Source organism: Dipodomys spectabilis, unplaced genomic scaffold, assembly GCF_019054845.1.
Source record: "Dipodomys spectabilis isolate Male_0828 unplaced genomic scaffold, ASM1905484v1 ptg000322l, whole genome shotgun sequence".
NCBI classification, from domain to species: Eukaryota; Metazoa; Chordata; class Mammalia; order Rodentia; family Heteromyidae; genus Dipodomys; species Dipodomys spectabilis.
In genome coordinates, this window is record NW_024870999.1 from 233,283 (window position 1) to 259,297 (window position 26,015).

Sequence of the window (26,015 nt, forward strand, 5' to 3'; positions counted from 1 at the left end):
AAGGAAAGCCAGAGGCAAAACAAAGGCAAGGCCTTTGAGGGACCTCCCCTTCACAGGGAGCAATTCTGGGCCTCCTTGGCTCCCACTTATTCCATCTGGCTTAGGGTAGGTGGGGTCAGGGTCCAGGGGCTTTCTTTTTCTTTTATTGGTCATAGAGCTTGAACTCAGGGCCTAGATGCTGTTCCTAAATTTTTTTGCTGAAGGCAAAGTTTGGGGTCCAGACTTTGCACAATCATTTCAGAGCTCCTATTTGGCTCTGTTGTGGAGCCAAAGGACCACAGACAATCTTGGTTTAGGGCTGGCTGCAGCTGACCTTATGGCAAAAACACAAGTGTGTTTTATCTTGCTTCCTCATTCCTTCAAGAGTGAATATTCTTGGAGCTCTGGCCTAAGCCATGATAACCACTTGGGGTTAATATTTGACCTTCTAGAAGCTATGGCACAAACCAGGCTCATGAGAAATCTCCTTTGGCTGGCACCATGATAGTACCACTATAGATAGGGAATGCTCTAAGACTAGTCTAGCACCCTCTGGAGGCATGTGATAGATGGTGCTACCGAGATTTTCTTTTCCCTCCCTCCCTCCCTCCCTCCCTCCCTCCCTTCCTTCCTTCCTTTTCTTTCTTTCTTTCCCAGGCTTGGTGCTTGAACTCAGAGCCTGGACATTGTCCCTCAGCTCTTCAGCTCAAAGCTAGCACTCCACCACTTGAGCCACAGCGCCACTTCTGGCTTTTTCTGTGTATGTGGTACTGAGGAATGGAAGCCAGCGCTTCATGCATGCTGGGCAGCACTCTACCACTGAGCCACATTCCCAGCCTGTTTTCTTTTTTCTTTTTTTTTTTTAATGGGTCCTGGTAAGAGCAAGGAGAAAAATATATGTCCAGGTTAGGTTCCAGGGGTGATGGCATGCCTTTACGTGGGGTCCTACCCACAGGAAAACACGTAGATGATTTTCCATTGTTTCCTCAAGCTTGCTGTACTTTCAGCGGAGCAGAGGGGCTGGCCCCACGCGGGGTGGCACTGGCGTGCAGCAGGTGATAGTCTGAAAAACCAGGCCACCGGGACTCCAGAGCGCGGGAAGGATGCAGTGGGCCCCGAACTCGGTCGGGGCGTGCGGAGGGCACAGCGGAGCAGGGGCATAGCCCCCTCAGCCCTCGCTCGGCCTCCCGCCCGTCTTTCCCTCCTCTAGGCCTGCAGACCCTCCGCCCAGGAGGAATTCCGCTTGAGTTCGCGCTCTGACCAGTTCCGAGCCTGTCCCGCCCATTCCCTCCCGCAGCCCAAGGTTCAAGCCCAGCTCCTCCCCCGCCCCCCGGAGGGGACCGGCTCCGGCTCCGGAAGCCCGGGCGCCCCCGCCCCGGCCCCGCCAGCACTTCGGAGGGCGGGCCGCGGGAGCCAGCCACGCGGGGCCGCAGGGCCCGACTGCAGCCAACGCCCTGAGGTCCTTGGACCCACTTTCTCTCCCGAGACCCCCTGCCCGGCCCTTTCCACCCCGCATCCTTCCGCGGCACGCCCTCCCGGAGCCCCCAACTCCTCCACCCTTCCGATTCCCTCCCCGCTCCCGCCAGGGCCTCCAGCGCCCCACCCCCGACACCCCTGTCCCGCACCCGTGCCGGGCCATGGCGGCCGTGCGCCCTGCGCCCCTGCTCGGCAGCCTCCTGGCTCTACTGGCCCTGTGCCCCGGGGGGGACCCGCAGACGGTGCTGACCGACGACGAGATCGAGGAGTTCCTCGAAGGCTTCCTTTCGGAGTTGGAGCCTGAGCCTGAGCCCCGGGAAGACGACGTGGAGGCTCTGCCGCCCCTGGAGCCCCCCCAGCGCGCCCGCAAAGCTCAGGAGCGGGGCAGGCCGAGGGCGGCCGCAGAAGGTGAGCGCCTCCTGAGAGAAGTGGGGACTGGAGGCTGACACCACGGGGCGCAGGGCTCTTGAGGGCCTGGCTACCTCCCCCCCCCTCCCCCGCCCCCGGCTGCTCTCAATGAGGAATGGCCCGCTCATCCCTTCTCCCACGTGGGACCCGGTGCCAGGCGTGGAGCCTGGGGACCTTCAGGCATGTCCGCTGCGGAGTGTTGTGGTGCTTTGGGAGGACCTGTGGAATTAGTCGCTTATCCTGACATCCCCAAACCCTAAAAGGATCTAGGCCTGGGCCACAGGGGGAATTATGCTATCAACAACCTGCCATTCCCATGGGCTTTCAGTCTTTCTGTGGTCTCTAGGCTTCCTGCCCTAGACCTCTGGTCTCAGAAGCAAACAGGCAGGGGAGGTAGGTGCAGATCTCTGCCCTCCAAACTTGCAGGTGAAAGTGGGCAGTGGAGAGTTAGATTGAGGCAGGTCACCCGGTGCCTCTTACGTAATCAGTTGTCAGTCAGTTTTGGCTGTTTATTGTAGCCCTTTGGAGGATGGCAAAAGAGCTTGTGATCTCTCTCCCAGGAGACAGTAAGGCACCATTCCTCATTCCTGAGGGCAGCAGCCCTCCCCTCCACCCCCTGCAGTCCCAGCTGTAGGTCTTTCCTGGCTCTTGAATGTTGAAGCAGTCCTACTTCTGCTTGTGTTTTATAACTTCCTGGATTTTAGCCAAACTGCCCTCGTGTCTTTGATTCCCCATGAGATTCTCAGCAGCATTCACAGGTCCTGCTTGTTAGTCCCACCTCGGGTCCATACTTCTACAGTCCTTGACATGCTACAGTAGTGACAAAGCTTCCTGCTTGTCCCTCTGTCTTTTGTGTGACCTCCAGGGCTCTCTATTGGTCCTTCTTTCCATCTACCCCAGACCTTCCTCCTTCTTTTGGGGCTTTAAACCCTACAGAAAGCCAGCAGCTCATGCTTGTAATCCTAGCTGTTCAGGAAGCAGAGGTCTGAGGTTTTTAATTCAAAGCCAGCCCAGGCAGAAAAGTCTGTACTTTTAGTTCCAATTAGCCAGCAGAAAGCCACAAATGGAATTATGACTCAAGTGATAGAGCTCCTGCCTTGAGCAAAAAGCCTTGAGCTCAGGTCCTGAGTTCAAGCCCCAGTGCCGGCATAAACAAACAACCCACAAAACCTACAGAAAGGTTCTCTATAGGAAGGACATCTCAGAGAAGGCCAAGTTCCATGACCTTTACTTTGTTGGGGTAGTTTACGGGGAGGACAGTTGTTCCTTCAGGCCTAGATGGCTCAGTCACTCATGTGCCTTCCATGCCCAGCGCAGAATAGAGCTCCATGATTGGCAAGTGGATACATGAGGGAGTGGGCTCAGTAGAGGTCTTGGCAGGGGATGGGTGGCCTCTCCCTGGAAACTGAGTGTCACATGCTATCTTGAGAGAGGCTGACATGCGATGTTGGCAGCCCTAGACTTTCAGATAGAAAGTTCCAGCTTTACCACTTGGGTAAGTGCTTAGCCTGTTTCCTGTCTATACTGGGGACCAGCAAGAGCCTCTGTGACCAAGTTGTAGGAATCTTGAAGGACCACATGGGGATGCAGTAGGCCTTGTCTGTTTGATCTACATCTCTGTCTTGGACAGGGTCTCCAGAAAAGGCTAAAGACAAAGGGAAGAAAGGGAAGAAGGACAAAGGCCCCAAGACAACCAAACAGCCCTTGGAAGCTCCCAGGCTACCCAAGAAGGGAAAAGAGAAGTCACCCAAGGCCACCAAGAAACCCAAGGAGAAGCCACCCAAAGCCACCAAGAAACCTAAGGAGAAGCTACCCAAGGCCACCAAGAAACCCAAAGAGAAGCCACCCAAAGCCACCAAGAAGCCTCTGTTAGGGAAGAAACTCTCCCATACTCCAGCCCCCCTAGAAACCCTAGAGTGGCCACTGCCCACGCCACCCAGTCCTGGCCCTGAAGAGTCACCCCAGGAAGGAGGTTTGTGCTAAGCTATTCTGGGCTTATGTGTTCAGGGGGAAAGGTGGGTGAGAGTAGATTCCTGGGACCCTGCTTTCTACAGACAAGGTAGGCTCTGGAGCCTCTGCATTATTGTGGACTTTCCTCAGGGCTTCAGTATCTCTTGGGCAGAGAGAACACTTAGCAGCTGGCATTCTGTCCTCTCCTCTGAGCTCACAGGTTCTTTTTCTCCCTTGCTCAGTGGCAGAAGCCTATGGCAATGCTCCCCAGGAGTCCCCCACGTGTGGCACAGTGTATGAAAACATTATCCCCAGGGCCTGGGGAGATGGTCATGAACATTTGTATCTGGGGGTCTGTATTGCAGGGGAGGCCTCCTCAAACACCTGGCAGGGTCAAGGAGAGGAAACCCAAATGGGAGCCCGGGAACTTCAGCCTGGTGAGTGGCTGACATCCTCTTGGCCTCAGGCTAATGACCTTCAAGCTTGAAGTACCCAGAATGGGCCTGGGTAGAACAGTCAGGCAGCCACTGGCATCTTCCCCTCAGAGCCAGAGGAGGAGACGGAGGTGCCCACACTGGACTACAATGACCAGATAGAGAGGGAGGACTATGAAGACTGTGAGTAGCCCCCCTGGTATGGATCAGAGCTTGGCCTGGGCACAGATGCTTCTGCTTGAGGCCATGTCTCAGAGCTTGCTTCCTTCCCAGTTGAGTATATCCGGCGCCAGAAGCGGCCCAGGCCACCACCTAGCAGGAGGAGGTTCTGGCCTGAGCGCCCTGAGGAGAAGGCTGAGGAGCTCCAGGGAAAGGACAACCGTAAGACAGGGTGCAGAGGGGGGAGGGGCACAGGGAGGTGCTCTGGCCCACTCCCACCTCCTTATCTCCATAGAGCCACCTTTGAAGCCTCTGCTGCCCCCAGATTATGGGGATGGCTACGTGATCCCCAACTATGATGACAGTGAGTATCCAGTGCCTTGGCTACGTGATCCCCAACTATGATGACAGTGAGTATCCAGTGCCTAAGTCCATGGGGTGCAGACCAATGGACGCCAGGGCTGTGAATGTGGTCAGGCTTCTAGGCCTTCTCAGTCCCATCATCCAGTGTAGGTTCCCTGTCCTATGGTCTTCACTCCTTTCTACTAGCTCACTGCCAGCTGTCCTACCCAAGCACCTTCCTGTACTTCACTCCCTTAGCGCTCTCCCTGCCCTTCCCAGGGCCTGAGGGAACCTTCAGATTCCCTTTCTCCTAGGCACAGCCCCCATCGTGGTTCTAACCCTTGGTCCTGCATCAGATCTCAAGACCACAGACACCAGATATCACTTAGATTCCTGCCCTGGTGCCAATCGCTGCCCAGCCTGGATTCTTCCTTTCCTGGCGGGGGAGTGGGGGTGGGGTGGGGAGGGGACAGGCTGGTGACCTCAGCAGGGTTTTATTCCTTTCATTTGACTTCCCAAGTTCTCTGCCTCTCTCCCCTCAGTCCCAGCCCAGCCTTGTCCCAGAGGCTTTAGCACAGGTTCAGGGCCTCCTATACTTAGTTTTCTCCTTGCAGTGGACTATTACTTCCCGCATCCCCCACCACGGAAACCTGACCCTGGACAGGAGACAGATGAAGAGAAGGAAGAGCTGAGTGAGTGGGACCAGTCACCCTTAAGGCCAGTTCTTCCTCCCACTCTGGTGTGCCCCAGCTCAGTCTGACCACCCTCACAAGCCCAGGGCCAGGCTGACCAGCCTCCTCTTCCTTGCACCCTCCAGAGAAACCCAAAAAGGAGGGCAGTAGCCCCAAGGAGGAGACAGAGGACAAATGGACTGAGGTGAAGGGCAAGGACCACAAAGGTATGTAACATGCTGATTCCATGGGGCAGCATCTGGATGCATATTGACTCAGGCCCTTGGCTCCACCTCTCCCTTCCTTGTTGACAGGATCCCAGAAGGGTGATGATCTGGAGGAGGAGTGGACCCCAGTGGAGAAAATCAGTGAGTAGGGCTGGTGGTGTGTTGGTGAGCAACAGGGTGGAGGTATCAGCAGTGATTTGCTCATGGTTACACATGTAAGCATGGATTTCTTGATGGGGATTTAGGTCCCCAAAAGACTTTCCTTTAAGATTCGTGTGTGTGTGCGCGCATGCGCGCACACACACACACATGCTTATGCATCTGTGCACACATACATGCCAATATTGGGGCTTGAACTGAGGGCCTCACTCTTGCTTTGCCTTTTCTGCTCAAGGTTAGCCCTCTACCACTTGAACCATACCTCCACTTCTAGCTTTTTTGCTGGTGAATTGGAAATAAGTCTCTAGGATTTGTCTGCCTGGGCTAGCTTCAAACCATGATCTCAACTCCCTGAGTAGCTAGTATTACAGGTGCTCAGCTGAACTTAAGATTCTTGCAGCACCGAAAGGAGAGGCCAAGGAGCCAAGAACATCCTTGCTTGGCTTTAGCTATGCTCTGACCTACAGATGGCTTGCTGCCCGAGGCAGAGATTGGCTGTTGGTGGGGAAATCTAGGGCCTTGGATAGAAAGTGAGGTGCTCTAGCTGCCTTCACAGGTGTCCCTGTGAGGTGAGGCTGGTGTGCAGCTGTCCTCATCTGGGTGAATTTTGGCAATGAACTGGGCCCTGCAATGGTTTTGCCTGGGATTTATCCCTGAGTCTGAAAACCAAGTGTCATCAGTCCAGTCTCCAGCTGAAGCAGCTAAAGCCCAGCAAGTGGGGAAGCAGGCAGTGGGCAATGGGGCTTCTGATCTGGGTCTGAGTCCCCTCCAGGTGGGTGAAGTCTGCAGTATTCAAAGCCAGTAGCTGCAAATCTGACCTCTGATTGGCTCCTCTAAAGTGAGGTAATGGGGACTGCCAGCTCCTTGGCTCTGGATTGGTGGAGGGTCAAGCTCCCAAGCCACCTTCCTGGGGTATATGTCCTCAGAGTGCCCACCCATTGGAATGGAGTCACACCGCATTGAGGACAACCAAATCCGAGCCTCCTCCATGCTGCGTCATGGCCTCGGAGCACAGCGTGGCCGGCTCAATATTCAGGTGGGTGAGCAAACAGCCCACTCAGGCAGGCAAGGGCTCTTCTGCCATGCTCAGCCTCCCCTTCAACAGGCTGGTGCCAATGAAGATGACTACTATGATGGGGCCTGGTGTGCCGAGGATGACTCACAGACCCAGTGGATTGAGGTGGACACCAGAAGGACAACCCGGTTCACCGGCATCATCACCCAGGGCCGGGACTCCAGCATCCAGTATGTAAATGGGTGCTCGAGTGGTGGGCAAGGCTCTAGCACTGCTCTCAGGCCCACTGGGGACATTATAGTTGGCCCTTGAGCTGGCCCAGGAAGGGTAGAAAAACCCAGTATGAGTGTTTCGCACATATGTAATCTTAGCTGTTCAGAAAGCAGAGAAAGAACTGAAGTCTGAGGCCAGGCTGTGCAAAAGTCCCTGAGACCTAATCTCAAAAGCAAGCCACAAGTGTTGGTAGACATCCGAGTTCCCAGCTATTCCAAAGATAAAGGAACACAGTTCAAGACTGGCTCAGGAAAAGCTAGCCCCAAAATACCATATCTGGGGGAAAAACAAAGCCCTAGAAATAAATGGACTGGGGTGTATGTGTCTCAAGTAGTAGGTTGCTTGTCTGGCAAGTGTGAGACACTGAGTCCAATCCCCAGAATTGCAAAATAACAACAGCAAACTGCACCCTTCAGCCATGGCTAGTCAGTCTCTATGTTCAGATGGTCATACAAAATCAGTTAACAGACTGCTCATGCATACAAATAGGCCTGAGACCTGGCTCCTGATACTCAGACCATGTTCCACAGTTCTGCTCTCTCAGAAAAGGGGCCCAGAGGCTTAAGAGCAGCCTTGCCCTGACCATATCTGTTCCACAGTGATGACTTCGTGACCAGCTTCTTTGTGGGCTTCAGCAACGACAGCCAGACGTGGGTGATGTACTCCAATGGCTATGAAGAAATGGTGGGTGCCCAAACCCTTTACCCTGCTCCTGTCATCTGGGTTGGGGGAAAACCTGGGAGCAGCTACACTGAGGCCTGTCCCTCTTCAGACCTTCCATGGGAATGTGGATAAGGACACACCTGTGCTGAGTGAGCTCCCAGAACCAGTGGTGGCCCGCTTTATTCGCATTTACCCACTCACCTGGAATGGCAGCCTGTGCCTGCGGCTAGAGGTGCTGGGCTGCCCAGTGACCCGTGAGTACCGAGGAGCCGGCTGGGGTAACCTGCAGTAGTCCCACAGGCAGCTTATACAGAGTCCTTCCTGCCCGTCTCCTACCCCCCTGCAGCTGTCCACAGCTACTATGCACAGAATGAAGTCGTGGCCACTGATGACCTGGACTTCCGGCATCACAGCTACAAGGACATGCGCCAGGTTGGAAGCCTGTGTCCAGACAGACAAGCCTCATGCTGGAGCAACCAGACAGGCCCAGTGCCATGGGTTCCAGGGGAACATTGGCTGTTCTTTGTTCCAAGGAGGCAGCTATGGGCTTAAGCCTATAATCCTACTACTCAGGAGGCTGACATTTGAGGATCATGATCCTCAGTCAGCTAGGGCGGCGGCGGGGGGGGGGGGGGGGGGGGGGGGGGGGATTGGGGGAGGCATCTGTGAAATTCTTAACTTCAATTAACTAACAAAAAGCCAGAATGGAGATGTAGTTCAAGAGTGCCAGCCTTGAGAGGAAAAAGCTAAGGGACAGTATCCAAGCCCCAAATCAGGGGAAAAAAAAAAAGAAAGAAAGGAGGTTAGGTCCTGGTAAACTTGAGAGAGACTGGGGTTGTCTGTCCTTCCCCCTAGAACAGTGGGGGAGGATGGTCAGTGACACAGTGCCCTCTCCCTGCCAGCTGATGAAGGTGGTGAACGAGGAGTGTCCCACCATTACCCGCACATACAGCCTTGGCAAGAGCTCACGAGGCCTTAAAATCTATGCCATGGAGATCTCGGACAACCCCGGGGAGCATGAGCCGGGTAAGGGCCTGAGGGTGTTTTGCTAACACCTTGGGTATCTTGGGCTCTGTGCTGCATGGGAGGGAGCCTCAGCTTCCTCCCACACAGAATTAAAGGCTACAACTTCACACTGCACAAGAACTTCACACTCCTCAGCCTGTACAGTTGGTATGGGAGCTCCTGCAGAGATTCAGGCCTGTCTTCAAGCCTTCTTTCTCAGGTGCCCCAGACCTTGCCAAAGTGAGTGCTTGCTATGGCTACTGCCCTTCCAGGGGAGCCCGAGTTCCGCTACACAGCTGGGATCCACGGCAATGAGGTGCTGGGTCGAGAGCTACTGCTACTGCTCATGCAATACCTGTGCCGCGAGTACCGTGACGGAAACCCTCGTGTACGCAGCCTGGTGCAGGACACGCGCATCCACCTGGTGCCCTCACTGAATCCTGATGGCTATGAAGTGGCAGCTCAGATGGTGGGTGTGGGACTAATTAGGTGTAGCTGGGGGCAGGGGCCATGGGCAACCAAGGTGACTGTCTGCTCTCCCTAGGGCTCTGAGTTTGGGAACTGGGCCCTGGGACTGTGGACTGAGGAAGGCTTTGACATCTTTGAGGACTTTCCGGATCTCAACTCTGTGCTCTGGGGAGCTGAGGAAAGGAAATGGGTCCCCTACCGGGTCCCCAACAATAACCTGCCCATCCCCGAACGCTACCTGTCCCCAGATGCCACGGTGAGGAACAAACCCAGCAGTTTTGGTGTAGAGGGAGCTGGTGAGTGGCTGAGCTGCAGGAACTGAGACTTAGGTTGGAGAAGGAGTCAGAAGGGCAAGGACAGGACAAAGGGAGCACAGAACTTGTGGCCAGGGACTCCTACATTTCATTGATGGAGCACTGGTCTCCTGTGCTGGCTACCTGCAGGTATCCACAGAGGTGCGGGCCATCATTGCCTGGATGGAGAAAAACCCCTTTGTGCTGGGAGCAAATCTGAATGGTGGTGAGCGGCTTGTGTCCTACCCCTATGATATGGCCCGCACCCCCAGCCAGGAGCAGCTCCTGGCTGCAGCCATGGCAGCTGCCCGTGGAGAGGATGATGAAGAGGCATCTGAGGCCCAGGAGACCCCAGACCATGCAATCTTCCGCTGGCTGGCCATCTCCTTTGCCTCTGCCCATCTCACCATGACTGAACCCTACCGAGGAGGGTGCCAGGCCCAAGACTACACCAGTGGCATGGGCATTGTCAATGGAGCAAAGTGGAATCCCCGGTCTGGAAGTAAGTAAACTTGGGAGGTTGGGGAAGAAGGGGTGTTGTACCCCAGGGAGAGGGTGACTATGGGATTTTGTCTGTACAGCTATCAATGACTTCAGTTATCTGCACACCAACTGCCTGGAATTGTCTATCTACCTGGGCTGTGACAAGTTCCCACATGAGAGCGAGCTACCGAGAGAATGGGAGAACAACAAGGAGGCCCTACTCACCTTCATGGAACAGGTAGGGCAGTGGGGGCTGAGCCAGGGAGGGTGAAGTCTAGGGCAGAGTGGGATCCTGAGTATGGGGTCTTCATTTGGTCCCTTGTACCTCTTCCCCTCTACAGGTGCACCGTGGTATCAAGGGCGTGGTGACAGATGAGCAAGGGATCCCTATTGCCAATGCCACCATCTCTGTGAACGGCATCAACCATGGTGTGAAGACAGGTACTGTATGTGCACACTCTTACCTGCCTTTCTCAGGTGGGCCCACCTGGTTCATTCCAAGTAGCATTAGCAAAAGGGACCAAATCTGTGTGGCCACCCAGCAGGGCCATGCTTCCTCTTCTAGGAGAGGGTGGGCTTGGGAGGATCAGGGAGGGAGGGTGGAGCTGAGGGGCTCCAGGACAACCAGGTTTGTCTTTCCTGGGCAGCAAGTGGTGGTGATTACTGGCGCATCTTGAACCCGGGTGAGTACCGCGTTACAGCCCACGCAGAGGGCTATACCTCAAGCGCCAAGACATGCAACGTGGACTATGATATCGGGGCCACCCAGTGCAACTTCATCTTGGCTCGCTCCAACTGGAAGCGCATCCGGGAGATTATGGCCATGAATGGAAACCGGCCCATTCCGCGCATTGACCCTTCACGCCCCATGACCCCCCAGCAACGGCGCATGCAGCAGCGCCGCTTGCAATACCGGCTGCGGCTACGGGAACAGCAGCGGCAGCGGCGTCTCAATGCCACTGTGGGCCCTGCCCCCAGCCTCTCCCCCGATCTCACCACCCTCCCCTTGCCTGCCCCCAACTCTGGCACCACCGGGGGCACCTGGGACCCTCCACCCACATCTACTATGAGCTGGGAGGAGTCAGAGACTGAGACCTACACAGAGGTGGTGACAGAGTTTGGGACAGAGTTTGGGACCCTGCTAGAGCCTGAAGAAGAGGAAGAGGAAGAGATGGCCACTGGCCTCACATATCCTTTCTCGACAGTGGAGACCTACACAGTGAACTTTGGGGACTTCTGAGACCAGGGTCCCGCTTATACCCTGGCCCAGTTCAAGTTACAGCAGCACTTCTAAGCCTACACCTGCAGACAGCAGCCACCAGTAACTGGAAGGTCCCTGAGAGGGACCCCCAGGGACACTAAGGCCATCAGACCCAAGAGCCAGAGTCTGTACAGAGGCTCCTATTCTGCCTGTCAGCCTTTGGGGAGAAGCAGGCAAGGAAGCCAAGGCCACACCAATAAAACTAGCTCATGGCACTGATCTCTGCTGTTCTGACCAGTCCTGGGAGATGAGGCCAACCTCACTGGGGATTCCACATGGGCCTCCTTCCAGGCATGCTCAGAAGCTCAAGGCTCAGCCTAGCAAACATTCATGCTTTATTTACAAGGCTCATATTTGAAGAGCAGATGCCTAGTCCAGTTGCCCAAGTTAGGGGCCCAACCCCAAGTCTCCTAGGTCGTCATCCTCTGCTCCAAAGCCAGCAAAGCTGATGGGCTGGCAGTCCAGGCTGCGCAGGTTCACCAGGCAGGCAGTCTGTGTGGTGCTGAAGTCAGGAACAGCTACCAGCAGCACCATCTGGTCCTCAGGGCCTGCCAAGCAGTCGTGTGGATCCACCTTACATTCTGGGTTAGGCATACTCCACAGAGAAGCCCCCAGAAGTACGCAGGAGCCACAGTGGAGGGTTGTCCAGAGGCACATGGCTCAGATCCCACCCAGTCAGTGTGGCCACCCAAATAATATGTCAGCCACTAGGCAGATCCCAGGCTGTCTTCCTACAGGATCCCTGTCTCCAGGTGAGAGCTCAGGCCTTGGGCCCCTGAGAAGGCAAAACTTACCCTGGACAATTTTGGAGCCAAATCTGGGAGTGTTGCCACAGAAGTAGACATGAGGGCACTCAGCAAAGATGAAGGGGTCAGTTTTGTAGAAGGGATAACAGCCTGGAGAAGGACCTGGTGCTGAGCAGGGCTTCTCAGCCTCTGTACAGGGCAATCCCACCATGGGGTTGCTCTGCACATATCATGTAGCAACATTTTAACCTCCTCCCACTAAATACTAATAGCAGCACTCCCTCCCCCCACCCCACCCCAATACGGCACTAGGTTTTCACATGGATCAAGAAGCAGGTGTGGACCCCCTGCTGCCTTTGCCTTTATAGAGAGCGGGGGGGAGGGGGGGGGGGGTACTCAAGCTTCTAGCGTATCTCCATGGTCTCCAGCTCTGAGCAGGCCTTGGCCATAGATAAAATTGACAGTCTAGAGTCAAGCTGGGTGCTCATGCTTATAATCCTAGCTACTCAGGAGGCTAAGATCTGAGGATTGTGGTTAGAAGCTTAGACAGACAAATCCATCTTATCTCCAAATTAACCAGTGAAAACCCGAAAGTGGAGATGTAGCTCAAGTGGTAGAGCGCCAGCCTTGAAGGAAAAAGCTAAGGGAGGGCACTAGGCCTTGAGTTCAAGCCCCATTAAAAAGAAAAAGTTTAGGGGGGATTCCAGAATAGATAAGTGTAAGACTGTTAGTACAAGCCTGTGGGAACCAGGCCTGGCTCCCTTGTCCACCAGTGTGACCCAGCTATTACCTAGGGTGTCAGGTGCTGTGGGGCTAATGTGTCGGACCCTCAAGGTCCACTCTAGGATCTCCAAATGGTCCTCCATGCTGCTGTATCGGTAAATGTCACTCACGTTCTGTCCTGATGTCCCCAGGAACCTGTGAAGCAAGGCTCTGCTGACCCCTGTCTGGGAGCCCACCTGGTGCTCTCATCAGGATGTCCCAGGCCAACCTTTTAGGGAAGGCAGACACCAGGAAGGCCCTCTGCAGCCCTGCCCATGCCCATGCCCCATCCTTATGTCACACTGTCTACCTGACTCCGTCGATGGTCGCCTGGTAGGGGTTGGTGACCAGCTGGAGGGTGGAGTAGGCAGTGGCCAGTGGGAGCATGCAAGGGTGCAGGGGCTGCTGGGGGAGTGTGTAGTTGGTCGGATCAAATTCCCCTGGCATCACATCCACGGGCACGGAGGCCTGAAGGGCACAGGGCAGGGAGAGTTCACAGGCCCCAAGGAATCTACCCGTCTCTCCTCTGGCCACCCCCTCCCCCTACCTAATGGAAGCTTCTCCCCAACCCCCAACCCAACCAGGTCCTAGTCACTCACGCTCAGCTGCAGGAGGATCTCATCTAGCATTTTGACTGCCTCCACGCTGGCTGCCTGGGTTTTCTTGGTGAGGTATTTGGCCTGGGAGTAGAAGCCCAGGAGGCTATTAAGTCTGAGTGGGATTCAGGACAGAGTGACAGCCGGAGCCCACCTGGGTCCTCAACACTGAGGAGAATGGAGCAAACTCCCCAGAGGGTAGATATGGAGGTGCCCACAGACCCTGAACTTCTTAAAGGTTCTGCATGCCAGGAAAGCAGTGCCACAGGGCAGCAGGTAGACCAAGTGCATCCAGGAGGCTCCGCTCCATACCTTGTTGATAGAATCTCTGCTCTGGGTGCTGTGGCTGAGGAGGTTGCCAGCGAGGATGACCCGGGAGACATGGGCAGCACTGCACTGCTCCCCTTCGTCCCCAAGCTGCCCTGTCACCACGTCAACCATCAACTGGGTGCCCAGCAGGCTCTCACCACCACCTCCGCCTAGGCCCAGCCCGGACACCAGCAGCACAAACCTGCAGAGAGGATGGGGTCCTGAAAGGTGCTAAGGAAGTAAGTAGCCTCTGCAAATAGATAGTGGGATTCTCACCTGTCTGTGTCAAGTGGGAGTGCAGGCAACTGTGGAGCAAGATCAGCAAAGCAATGGTCCTCCACCTCAAACTTCCCATCATCTTTCACAGAGCCCAACACGGCCAGGACTACTCCTGTGGAATGGCGAAGTCTGGCCTTGAGAGGGAATCCAGGTTCTCCCACCTTCTCCCATCAGCCAGACAGGCAAAACAACCCATACCTCTGGGCTATGCTGGTGAACTCTTTTCAAAAGACTCTGGGCTAATGCCTACTTCCTGGGTCACAGCCTCTGGATGGAGGCAGGAAGAGCCATCGTTGAAAGCCTCCTCTTGCCAGAACCCACACCTACTTCCCCATGAACTCTAGGGTGCCAGTTTTTCATGCACAGGCTGTCTTCACTCCTACCACCTTGCAGACCGCTCCCTTCTGGATCTCTCCAACATCTCAGATTCCCTTTCCACCTGCTGGGCTCCTACCTGTGACCACCTTTGAAATGTCAATGGTGCCTTTCAGTTTGATACGCTGCAGTTCATCCTCCAAGACCAGCTCGTCATCGGGGTGGATATATTTGCTGCGAGGAGGCTGGGGTAGCAGGTTGTGCTGGAAGGCAGAGATGAGAGGTAGCCTCAGGGCCAAAGCCACCTTAGCTTCTCTGTTTTAAGATGGCATCACTCACCCTTCTAGACCTGCTCCCTTGTCCCCACAGGCACAGGCCCAGCTCTGATGCCCTTGGAGGAAGGTGGCACATCAATGCCTACTGGGGCAGGTCTCACCTCCTCGCTGATCTCCCGCAAGATGGAGGGCTGGAGTGGCATGGCCTTGAACAGGGTGCCTACCACACAGCACTTCTCTCCTGGCTGCAGCTCGCACAGCTTCTTCACTCCAACTCCACTGCCTAGACAAGAGGGATAAGAGGCTCTAGATGTAGCTGGACTCTCGATACCCAATGTCCTCTGTGAGAGAAGGCAGGAAAGCTCTGTAAGATGGGACAGGGACACAGCCTGGAACCATCTGAAGTCACTAGGAGCTGGACGAGGCAGGAAGGAGCCTCCTGTTGAACCTCCAGAGGGAACTAGTCCTACTGGTGCTATGACTTCCAGAACTGTCTGAGAATAAATACCTGTGGTCTTGAGACACCCAGGAAAGTACTTGTAATGCTTTGCCCCCATAGTCATGAAGGAAGAAGAAATGGGGAAAAGAAAAAGGGTTGTATTGCCCAGGCCTTTAGGAGGGAGGGAGAGGGAAGAAGAGGAGTGGGGGCAGGTAGGGAGAGAAAAAGCAAGACAACAAGAAAGCACATATGTACTCCCAAGAGACAGAAGACTAGAAGACTCATGGCCACCAATGCAGGTCAGGAGTTGATACCGATGAAAACACAGGGGTCCCTCAAGACTATGGCATTGGTGCCAGGCCTGCCATGCTGAGGGGCTCTATAGGTATGGTGTGACACACAATTGAGTAGTTTGCATGGAAGATAGGGAAACATTTCCTTCTGTCAATAAAATATTCACTGTCACTACCAGAGCTAAACTCTTACCTCTTTTTGTTTTTGTCAGTCATGGGGCCTGAACTCTAGGTCTGGGCACTGTCTCTCAGCTCTTCAGCTCAAGGCTAGCACTCTTATCACTAGAGCCACAGCGCCATTTCTGGGTTTTTCTGCTTATGTGGTGCTGAGGAATCGAACCCAGGGCCTCATGCATGCAAGGCAAGCACTTTACCACTGAGCCACCTTCCCAGCCCCAGCTCTTACCTCTTTAAGCCTAACTTTCAATTCACAGATTAATTAATTTAACTCTTGTTATCTTGAAAAGAAATGGTTAATTTGGTAAGGTAACTGGGAAGGAAATTAAATTAGAAAAAATTAGATTAAGTTAGAAGAGGTACTGGTTCTATATTTGGGGCTGTAGGAGAAGTACACCCCAAATTCACTCACCCCAGTGCTGCTGGGCCCGGCTCACGAGGAATGGTCTCATCTGGATGAGGCGAGTGGCATAAATGTGGGCATATTGCCGGCTAAAACTTCGTTCTCCAAGCCGAAAGGGTTGTGAGGAGTTGGTATAAGTTGCTACAGGCACCCGGGCAAAGGTGGCATTGTTAGCTGAGGGTGGGCAGAGCAGGGTGTGGGCCCTCTGGGCAGCCTGCTCAGAAAACATGGCTGCACTCCTGGCTTGCTCTGTCCAACAGACAATTGTGCTTAGGTCCAGGAGGATCACTGTAAGAACACAAAAGACACTACTGCCAGCTCTGCCTGAACCCAAGGAAGCAGCTCTTTCTTTCTTTTTTTGGTCCGGTCGTGGGGCCTGGACTCTGGGCCTGGGCGCTGTCCCTCAGCTCTTCAGCTCAAGGCTAGCACTCTACCACTTGAGCCACAGCGCCACTTCCGGCTTTTTTCATTTTGCTTATGTGGTGCTGAGGAATCGAACCCAGGGCCTTAGGCATGCAAGGCAAGCGCTCTACCACTGAGCCACCTTTCTAGCCCCGGAAGCAGCTCTCTTAGTGTCCCATCCAAGCTACCACATTGTACAATGGGCATTAGGAATGAGGGGAACAGATGTGATATCCCCCTGGAACAGTATACTGTATCTGGATTCAGATATCGCAATGTAAACCTAATTCAAGCTGGGACGGTGGCTCACTCCTGTAATCCTATCTAGCTACTCAAGAGGCTGAGATCTGAGGATCAAGGTTGGAAGCCAGACTGGGCAGGAAAGTTTGTGAGTCTCTTATCTCCACTAAACTGCCAAAAAAGTCAAAGGTGGGGCTATGGCTCAAGTGGTTGAGTATTAGCCTTTAGCAAAAAGCTCAAAGGACAGCACCTGATCCTGAGTTCAAGCCCAAGGACCGGACCAGCCCACTCCCCCACCCCCCCACAAAGAAAACCCAACATAAAACACTTAATCCAGATAGGAAAGCTGGGAATGTTTCTCTTAAACTCCAAGTTCAGGCATTCCCTAACTGCTCTACATATCTGCCTGGAAAACTACCAGGATCTTAAATCACACCAGCCTCCACCTGGCTCCCTGGCACCCACCTCAAGCTCTGGGATTGAAGCCATACTTCTTAATAAACAGTCCAATAGTAATAGCTAATAATGAAGCAGCAAATTAATTTTAAAAATGAATTAAAACCAAAGAAAAATAGTCATTACTTTGCTCAAAACTTGGCAAAGACTCCTTAATTTCATCAAATAAAGCCTGTCTGTCCGTACAATAGCCTTTAAGATCTGTGCCACTGCCCAGTTGCTGCTCCCTTCCCAGTGCTGCTCACTCCTTATCCTAGGGTGCCTTGCACAGCAGGGCAAGCAAAGGCCGCTCTAGTTCTGTTGATGGTCTCCCATACAGCTGCAGAGTTCACTGGATCTTTGCCTCCAAGTTTTTACTCAAAATTTGCCTTCTCTCTGATAATTTATAATTGCAGCTCTCCCCTGGTACATTGTCCACAGCATTTACCTTCCAACCAATCATATATTAAAATTTGTTTCACTCCTCCAGCTATACTCTGGGCTCCAGGAGGGTTTTGAGTTGTTTTATGTCTAGAGGTATTACCAGTATCTAGAACTGCACTGTTGCCATACACAGAAAAGCTGGCATGTACTTGCGGCATGGATAAATATGACAACATGCTTTTCATGTACAGTTCAAGTATTTGGATGTATTAGTTTGGATGTAGTAGTCATGAACAGACATAGCTTCCTTGTTTCTGCTTGCTTTCCCTTTTTCCCTCCCTTCCTCCTTTCCTTCCATTCCTAGGGTTTGAACTCGAGCCCTGGACACTGTCCCCGAGCTTCTTTTGCTCACAGTTAGCACGCTACCATTTGAACCACAGTGCTACTTCTGGCTTTTTGTTTATGTGATAGAGGAATCGAACCCGGAGTTTCGAGCATGCTAAGCACTCTACCACTAAGCCACATTTCCAGCCCATCCTTTTACATTTTTTGATACGATTTCTTTTTGTCGGTTGTGGGGCTTCAACTCAGCCTGGGCACTGTCCCTCAGCTCTTCAGCCCAAGGCAAGCGCTCTACCACTTGAGCCACCGGCCACTTCAGGTTTTCTGGTGGTTTATTCGAGATGAGTCTCACGGAGGGCTGGGAAGGTGGCTCAGTGACAAGAGTGCTTGCCTTGCATGCATGAGGCCCTGGGTTCTATTCCTCAGCACCACATAAGCAGAAAAAACCGGAAGTGGCGCTGTGGTTCAAGTGGTAGAGCACTCGCCTTAAGCTGAAGAGCTGAGGGACAGCGCCCAGGCCCAGAGTTCTGGCTCACGACCGACAAAAAAAAAAAAAGAAGAAGAAAGAAAAAAAAAAAAGTCTTATGGACTTTCCTGCCCGGGCTGGCTTTGAACCGCGATCCTCAGATCTCAGCCTCCTGAGTAGCTAGGATTACAGGCTGATGCGATTTTTTTTAAAATACAGTGAACATTCTATAGCGTGTGATCCACCTCTACTGCCGTCTCTGGTCTCAAATATACGTGTTCGCTCAAAGGGAGAATCTGAATGTAACCAAACGTGCACCAGGTGGTTGCGGCCCTCTCGGCGTTCCCAACCAGGGGCAAGCACTGGACCCCGGGACCGCCTCCTCAGCTCAGTCCTACGCAGCTGGGTGGAAGCCCTGGGAGATTCGATCCCGCAGACCCAGGAGGTCCCCAGCTCTGACCCAAAGCCCCACGAAGATCCCGCTAGGAAGAACTACACTCACCGCGCCGCGCGCCGCATCCCGCCAATCCCCGCGCTCCTAGCCACGCCTATGACCCTCATTCAGCCAATCGACGTACTCCTCTTTCGCTGCACCTCACCAATCATCGCTCGCTCTGCTCCGTCCATCGCTGCGCACCGCAACCCGCCAATCTCCGCATGCCCAGCCCCTGGATGCAAACCAAGCGCGGAGCCACGCCTCTGTTTCCCTGAACAACGCGGGGCGGAGCCGCGCGGGGCGGCACGGGGCGGCGCAGCAGAGCCACCTCTGTGCGCTCGCGCACGCCTACTGGCAGCTTTGGTGCCACGCGTGCGCGCCGCAGTGCTCGGGTGGGTCGGTGTCAGGACGTGATGCGGGGGGGGGGGGGGGGGAAGGATCCCTGGATTCCCTGCTAGGCTCCCGGGGCCACTGCAGAGCCTCCAACCAACACGAGGCGAGGCAAGGCGGCCGAAAGATCTGGTGGCAGCTCCCCCGTCCTCCCCCCCCTCCCCGGTCCACCTTCGCTGTGGCTCCCCTAGCGTCCTTGGGTGCGTCTGATCTCTAGGTTTTGTTTTCAAGGCCAGGTTCTGTGGATGTTAGAGCTCTTGCAATGACATTGCCACTCTTCTAAATTCCTGAAGAAAGTCATGCTGGCACTGGGATTTGAACTCAGGGTCGGTCGCTCTCCTACAGTGCCCCTGCCAGTTTCCTGTTTGTTAACTGGAGATAAGGGTCTCAGACTTCTCTGTCCAGACTTTTTGTTCGTGGGGCTTGAACTCTGGGCCTGGGCGCTGTCCCTCAGCTCTTCACCTCAAAGCTAGTGCTCTACCACTTTGAGCCACAGCGTCACTTCCTGGAGATAAGAATCTCGGGCTTTTCTGCCTGAGCTGGCTTTTAGCCAAGCCGTGATCCTCAGATCTCTGCCTCCTGAACAGGTAGGATGACAGTCCTGAGCCATCGGCGCCTGGCCCAGGCTAGCTTTTAACTATCTCGATTGTTTTCCTCAGATCTAAGACTCTTGAGTCCCTAGGATTATAGGTATGATTCACTAGTGACCAGCCTTTTCTATATTCTTCACACATTAATTAACCTAATTCTCAAATGACCCTTTGGAGCATTAACAGTTTTTCCATTTTACAGATGAGGAGACTGAGGCAGAGAAGTCACCCAGCTAGTGGGCAAAATGTAGGGATCCTCACAAAAGCAGCCTGATTGCTGGTTATCATTTTACTGTGCTGAGTCTGAAGTATAATTTTCTTCATGTACTGAGCAGACATAATAATACCTCTTTTCCATGCTGGAAACCTTTTATTTCTTTTTCTGTCCAGTTACTTTGACTAGAACCTCTGAGGTGATGCTAAATGAAAGTAGTGATTGTGGTCATCTTAGTCTTCCTCATCCTAACAATAGATAAATCAACTCTTTCATCAAACACAATAGCTGCAGACTCTTCATTTATAGACTTATTTGAGGTGGTTCCCTTCTAGTTTGCTGAGGGTTTTTTTTGTTTTGCTTTTTAACAAGAAAGCATCTGGTGTCAGGTGGTGTGTGGTCAGAGGCAGACTTCTCTGTGCAGATATGAAAGAGAAATACACCTCCCCATTCCCAGAATTAAAAGGTGTGTTTTACTGAATGTATTAAAATGAATAAGAAGATTATGAAAATTTTAATTCTCATGCAAGAAAAAAAACACTGGTGTTGGAGACCAGAAGGTCACCCCAAACAGACCACCTTATACAATGTTAAAGTATATTTCAATCTGAAGCAATTGAAAAGAAAAGCCTCTCTGCCTTCTCACCATCAGCCTTAGAAACAGCAGCTAAGTTCACAGAGCTTTTCTTGCCATCTCTACCAGGACAACTTTATAGTCCACAGATGAATTCACTGCTCCCCAATTGCTTGCTGGGTCTCCCTAGCCATCCCGTGTCTGTCTCTGCCTTGCCTACTTTGTGCCAGAACTGGGGCTTGAACTTGGAGCCTCATGCTCTTATTTTACTTGGCTTTTTTTGCTCAAGGCTGGCACTCTACCACATGAACCACACTTCCACTTCTGTTTTTTGCTGGTTAATTAGATATGAGTCTCATGGACTTCCTGGTCTCAGTTGGCTTCAAACTTCAATCCTAAAATCGCATTCTGTTGAATAGCTAGAATTACAAATGTGAGTCACTGGCACCTAGCCTCTCAGTCAGACTTAAGTATGTAGCTATACAGGTAATTATTTTAAAAAATAGATTTCTCATATCTTCTTCAGTTGCTACTGTTAAATTCTTGAAGTAGTGTGATACACTTATTACAGTTGATGGATCAATATGGATACATTTTTAACATCTCTAATGGTAGTGCACCACTACCAGCACTAGGGTTATGAAGGCAGGGGGATCATGAGCTAGGCCCACCAGGGCTACATAATAAGAACCTTGTCTCAAAAAAAAAAAAAATGTCTGGGATGGGAAGGTGGCTCAGTGGTAGAGCGCATGCTTGCCTTGCATGCATGAGGCCCTGGGTTCGATTCCTTAGCACCACATAAGCAGGAAAAAAAAAAGCTGGAAGTGGCACTGTGGCTCTAGTGATAGAGTGCTAGCCTTGAGCTGAAGAGCTGAGGGACAGAGCCCAGGCCTAGAGTTCAGGTCCCATGACCGGACCCAAAAAAACAAAACAAAACAAAAATTTGTCTATAGCCTATTGGCCCTGTAGATTCTTTCTTTCTTTTTTTCCTTCCTTTTTTCCCTCCTCCCTCCCTCTCTCTCTTCCCCCATCTCCGTTTATTTATTTATTTATATTGTGAGAATACCGTACAGAGGGGTTACAATTACATGGGCAAGATAACGAGTACATTTCTTATCAAGCATTGTTGCCTCCTCTTTGTTTCCTCTTCCCATCTCTTCCCATACTCCCCCCACATCCTCCCCCTCCCCCACCAAAGTTGTAAAGTTCATTTTTCGACATAACGACTTGTACATCTCATTGTTGCAGTGGGTTCACCTGTATCCCTAGTTAAACGATTTGTTTTTTCCCTTCCCCTCCACAAATTATGCCAACATCAAATACAGTGAAAGCATGGATTATATCATGGGGGAGGGACATACAAAGCAACATAGAAATCATCTTGTAAATATGTTAGAAACAATTGCATGAAAGAAAAAAAAAACATTTGAATACTTAACTTGAGGTTCATTCCCCTAACATCAACTTATTTGACCTTTTCTGGTTGATTCAGACATATACTAGTTATTGCAAATAAGGGAAACCATAGGACATTTTTTTGTTTGTTTGTTTTTTTGCCAGCCCTGAGGTTTGAACTCGGGGCCTGGGTACTGTCTCTGAGCTTCTTTTGCTGAAGGCTAGCACTCCACCACTTTGAGCCACAAGTCACTTCTGGTTTTCTGGTAGTTAATTGGAGATAAGAGTCTGACTTTCCTGCCCAGGCTGGCTTCAAACTGCAATCCTCAGATCTCAGCCTCCTGAGTAACTAGGATTAATAGGCATGAGCCACTGGTACCTGGCTTCTCCCTCCCTCCCTCCTCCTTCCTTTCCTCCCTCTCTCTCCCTTCCCCCCATCTCTCTCTCCTCTCCTCTCCTCTCCTCTCCTCTCCTCTCCTTTTCTCACTTGCTTTCCTGGGGCTTGAACTCATGGCCTGGGCACTGTCCCTCAGCTTTTTTGCTTGAGCCACAGCTCTATTTTCAGCTTTTTGGTGGTTAATTGCAGTCACAAGCTTTCCTGCCCCATGCTTCAAACCACAATCCTCATATCTCAGCCTCCAATGCCTAGCTAGTTTTGTCTTTTCTAGAGTGCAATACGTTTGGAATTGCATCACATGTAGCCTTTTAGATTTGCTTTTACCCAGCAACTTGCATTTACTGTCCTGGTCTTTTCTTGGCTAATTTCTTTTTAGTGCCCAGTAATAGTTCTTTGTCTGGAGGTGCCAGAGTTTATGTATTTATTCAGGTACTGAGGGACCCTTGGGTGCTTCCATGTTTTGGCAACAGTTTTTAAATTTGCTTTTTTTGTTTAGGGTGGTTTTTTTTTTGCCAGTCTTGGGGCTTGAACTCAGGGCCTGGACACTGTCCCTGAGCTTCTTTTGCTCAGGACTAGCACTCTACCACTTGAGCCACAGCACCACTTCTGCCTTTTTCTGTTTATGTGTCACTGAGGAATTGAACCCAGGGCTTCATGCATGCTAGGCAAACACTCTACCACTAAGCCACATTCCCAGCCCTAGTTTTGTTTTTTTTTAGACAAGGTTTCATCACTCTATAGCACTGGCTTACATTTGTGATTCTCCTGCCTCCTGCCTCAGTCTTCATAGTGCTGTAATTGCAGGCATGAGCCACCACTCCTAGTAAAGCTTTGACAATTATGTATCAAGCTACTATAAACAACAACAGCAACAAAAACTCCTTGGAATCCTGATCTTAAGAAGATCTCTCATTTTCATGAAGGAAAGCCTTCCACTTTCATGAAATCTCACTAGGTTTAACAGTGAAGAAAAGATGGAATAGAAACAATAATATTCCATGTTACCAGCACAGGAATGTGTTTCAAAATAGCTATTTGGAAACACACCAGAGTGTTCTGTTCCACATAAGACCTGCACACAAAGGAAGTTCTACCAGAGTATAACTGTTTGGGGGTGGGGTGGGGAATGTATCCAGCTCTAGCCAATTTAAACCTTCCTGTCTCATCTAAGGGGAGAGGGAAGGAACCCGGCTGAGAAGTGCCAGTGAAGGACACAGCCCACAGGCATAGCCTTGTAACATTCCAAAACACAAAGCCATGAAATACTCTCTTCCCCACACCCACACCAAGTCTTCTGGGAAAGGTTGGCAGTGCTCAGTGGCAAAGCCATCTGCACATGTGATTATTTCTCTGACTTAGTATCTCTAGGAATTCCCTTCTTTTCCTTCCTTCCTTCCCTCCCTCCTCCTTCTTTCCTTCCTTACTTCTTCCCTCCCTTCTTCCTCTTTCTCCCCTTTCCCTTCTCTTCCCCCACTTTTTTGGGGCCACTGGTACTAGACCTTGAATTTAGGGCCTGGGCCTCTCCCTGAGCTTCTCTTGCTCAGGGATAGCACTCTACCACTTAAGCCACAACTCCACTTCCAGCTTTTTGGTGGTTAATTGGAGATAAGAGTCTCATGGACTTATCTGTCCAGGCTGGCTTTGAACTGTGATTCTCATATCTCTGTCTCCCAAGTAGGTAGAATTACAAGCATGAGCGAGAGATGTCTGTCTGGGCATCTTTCTTCTGGAGGCAACAGAGACAGATTCCTGACCTCCTGCCATAAGCTCATAAGTGACAGCAGGCTCTGCCATGGATGTTTTTTATTTAAAAGTCCGTAGAACTCAGAATCTTTCTCTTGGCCATGTGGCGCTCACCTCATGTCTCCAGAATGTGGGAGGGATGTACATGCAGAAGAAGTTGGGAATTCTGGGGATCTCTGGAGAAAAGGGGGTGGAGGAGCTACTGACAGCCAAGGGCATGAGGAGGAGAGATAAGGTTCTATTTTGGAGCTGTGAGGCTTTGCACATCATTAGTAAATTCCAGGGAATGATCTGTGGACAGAAGACACAGGAATAAAGTTGCAAGGTCAGAGACTGCTTCAAATGCCAGGAGTGGTGGAGACAATGTCCCAGAGGAAAGGGGCAAGGAGGGAGTGTGGGCACAGAGTATAGAGGCAGTAGAAGAGAGGCCAGGATGGGAAATCTCTCTGTTGCACACATGTGCACACACACATGCAGCACAGACAGCAGGCAGCAGAGAGGCTCCTACCATTGCAAGATCTCCTCTCTGTACCACTTCTGGATGTCAGGACAGATCTCATGTCAACAGCGTTTGGAAGGGGGTACATTTTGCTACCCAGAGAGGAATCTCTGGGTATACCCTGCCACAGATGGCAAAGTAGATGCACCCCCAGTGTCTAGAAAAATCCACAGGGGTCTGTCACTTTGCTCATTCTTGAGATAGTTTTTAAGTGCTTGTTCTGTGTTCCTTACATGTTTGTAGGAATTCCTGGGGAGCCGGGGGAGCCCCTGGGGAACACCAGCTGGACTTTAGCTTCCTGGAGGAGGTGACCCTGGGCTGAGTCCTGAAGCCCATTGGAGGGGGCAGGGGTGGGCCTACCCCTGACAAGGGATCTCTGCAGGTTGCTAACCTCTCTCCTAGCTCTGTGTGCACCCATTCATACCTCTGGTTTTAGCAAAGAACCTGATAAGTCAGCTTGGTCCAAGGCCCTCCCCCTCCCCCTCACCCCCCTCCCCCCTTCCCAATATCTAATCATGCTCCTCAGCCTGGCTCCTCCCTGACCTTTCCTCAGCAGGAATTTTGGGAGGTCAGTTTAGCCACAATCCCCCTACCACCACTTCTTCCCAGTCATTTTTCATCCTGACCACTCTATCCCAGCTATAAATCCCAGTAAGACTCTTCAGGTGCGTCCCCCCCCTCCCTCCTGCAGATTCCACTGCTGTGCTCCCTTTACTATTTTGACAGTTCTGAATGAAGTCTGCCTTACCATGCTTTAAGAAGTCTTATTACAAAGTTTTTCTTAGCTGGGCACTGGTGGCTTCTACCTGTTAATCCTAACTATTCAAGAGGCTGAGAGCTGGAGGATCATTGTTGGAAGCTAGCCTAGGAAAAACAACCTGTGAACCTCTTGGGTGTTGGTGGCTCACACCTATAATCCTAGTTGAAATCTGAGGATCACAGTTTGAAGCCAGCCTGGGCAGGAAAGACTATGAGACTCTTAGCTTCATTTAACCACCTAAAAACCCAAAATGGAGCGCTGGCTCACAGTGGTAGAATGCTAGCCTTAGCAACAACAACAAAAAAAAAAGCTCAGGAACAGTGCCCAAGCCCTGTGTTCAAGGCCCATGACTGACAACAACAACAACAAAAATCTGTGAGATTCCTTTTTCTCTCGCTCTCTTTCTGTCCAAGACTGAGACTTGAACTTGGTATCTGAGGCTTTGGCTCACTGGCTAGTCCTCTACCACCTAAGCCATGCCTTCAATCCTTGTGAGACTCTTCTCACCAATTATCCATAAAAAGAAGGTAGACTGGCGGTGTGGCTCAGGTGGTACAGCACCAGCCACAAGTTAAACAGCTAAATGAGCATGAGACACTGAGTTCAAGTCCTGGTACCAACATGTGCACACACATGCACACACACATATACACACACATTTTCCTAAAGAGCAGCAAGGAGTCAGAAAGCCTTATCGAGGGCTTTCGACCTGCAGCCATGGCAGCAGACACTGGCCCTCAGCTGTCTAGCTGGAGTTGGGTAGAGAGGCTCTTCCAAGGGCCAGCCACACTGTTGCAGAACCTCGCTGTGCTCACTTAGACCTGTGCTGAACTCTCTGGCCTTCCAGAGTGTCCCATGCCTTCCACTCCTGTCTGGCTTCAGGAAACC

The 26,015-nt window shown here is 52.0% G+C and overlaps 2 protein-coding genes across 3 annotated transcripts; one reads left to right on the top strand and one right to left on the bottom strand.

The window, feature by feature from the left end:
* Positions 1–1,400: 1,400 nt before the first annotated feature.
* Aebp1 (AE binding protein 1) lies at positions 1,401–11,485 on the top strand. Its single transcript, XM_042702396.1, has 21 exons — positions 1,401–1,863; positions 3,494–3,835; positions 4,179–4,250; positions 4,359–4,430; positions 4,521–4,628; positions 4,702–4,770; positions 5,363–5,440; positions 5,566–5,646; positions 5,734–5,787; positions 6,732–6,841; positions 6,911–7,050; positions 7,693–7,777; positions 7,866–8,010; positions 8,103–8,188; positions 8,659–8,782; positions 9,034–9,230; positions 9,306–9,485; positions 9,673–10,024; positions 10,104–10,243; positions 10,347–10,446; positions 10,653–11,485. The coding sequence occupies exons 1-21, from the start codon at positions 1,617–1,619 to the stop codon at positions 11,243–11,245; spliced, it is 3,375 nt and encodes a 1,124-aa protein (XP_042558330.1). The 5' UTR covers positions 1,401–1,616; the 3' UTR covers positions 11,246–11,485.
* Positions 11,486–11,578: 93 nt separating this feature from the next.
* On the bottom strand, positions 11,579–18,662 carry Pold2 (DNA polymerase delta 2, accessory subunit). 2 transcript variants are annotated; one of them, XM_042702409.1, is made up of 11 exons: positions 18,632–18,662; positions 15,870–16,148; positions 14,710–14,831; positions 14,413–14,536; positions 13,956–14,070; positions 13,683–13,881; positions 13,374–13,454; positions 13,085–13,242; positions 12,803–12,930; positions 12,061–12,162; positions 11,579–11,814 (listed from the first exon to the last, which is right to left on the bottom strand). In XM_042702409.1, the coding sequence occupies exons 2-11, from the start codon at positions 16,087–16,089 to the stop codon at positions 11,654–11,656; spliced, it is 1,410 nt and encodes a 469-aa protein (XP_042558343.1). In that variant the 5' UTR covers positions 16,090–16,148; positions 18,632–18,662; the 3' UTR covers positions 11,579–11,653. The 2 variants fall into 2 exon arrangements, with proteins under 2 accessions (XP_042558343.1, XP_042558342.1); XM_042702408.1 differs by lacking the exon at positions 12,061–12,162 and having other exon boundaries at positions 18,632–18,658.
* Positions 18,663–26,015: the final 7,353 nt, after the last annotated feature.

Excerpts from the sequence above, each read along its gene's own strand:
- Pold2 (XM_042702409.1), bottom strand. The coding sequence starts at position 16,089 with ATGTTTTCTGAGCAGGCTGCCCAGAGGGCCCACACCCTGCTCTGCCCA. Across the intron at positions 14,832-15,869 it reads CCGGGCCCAGCAGCACTGGG|GCAGTGGAGTTGGAGTGAAG; the intron begins GTGAGTGAATTT and ends CCTCTTGTCTAG. Across the intron at positions 13,243-13,373 it reads AGATCCTCCTGCAGCTGAGC|GCCTCCGTGCCCGTGGATGT; the intron begins GTGAGTGACTAG and ends TGTGCCCTTCAG.
- Aebp1 (XM_042702396.1), top strand. The coding sequence starts at position 1,617 with ATGGCGGCCGTGCGCCCTGCGCCCCTGCTCGGCAGCCTCCTGGCTCTA. Across the intron at positions 8,783-9,033 it reads CCCCGGGGAGCATGAGCCGG|GGGAGCCCGAGTTCCGCTAC; the intron begins GTAAGGGCCTGA and ends CTGCCCTTCCAG. Across the intron at positions 10,025-10,103 it reads GTGGAATCCCCGGTCTGGAA|CTATCAATGACTTCAGTTAT; the intron begins GTAAGTAAACTT and ends TTGTCTGTACAG.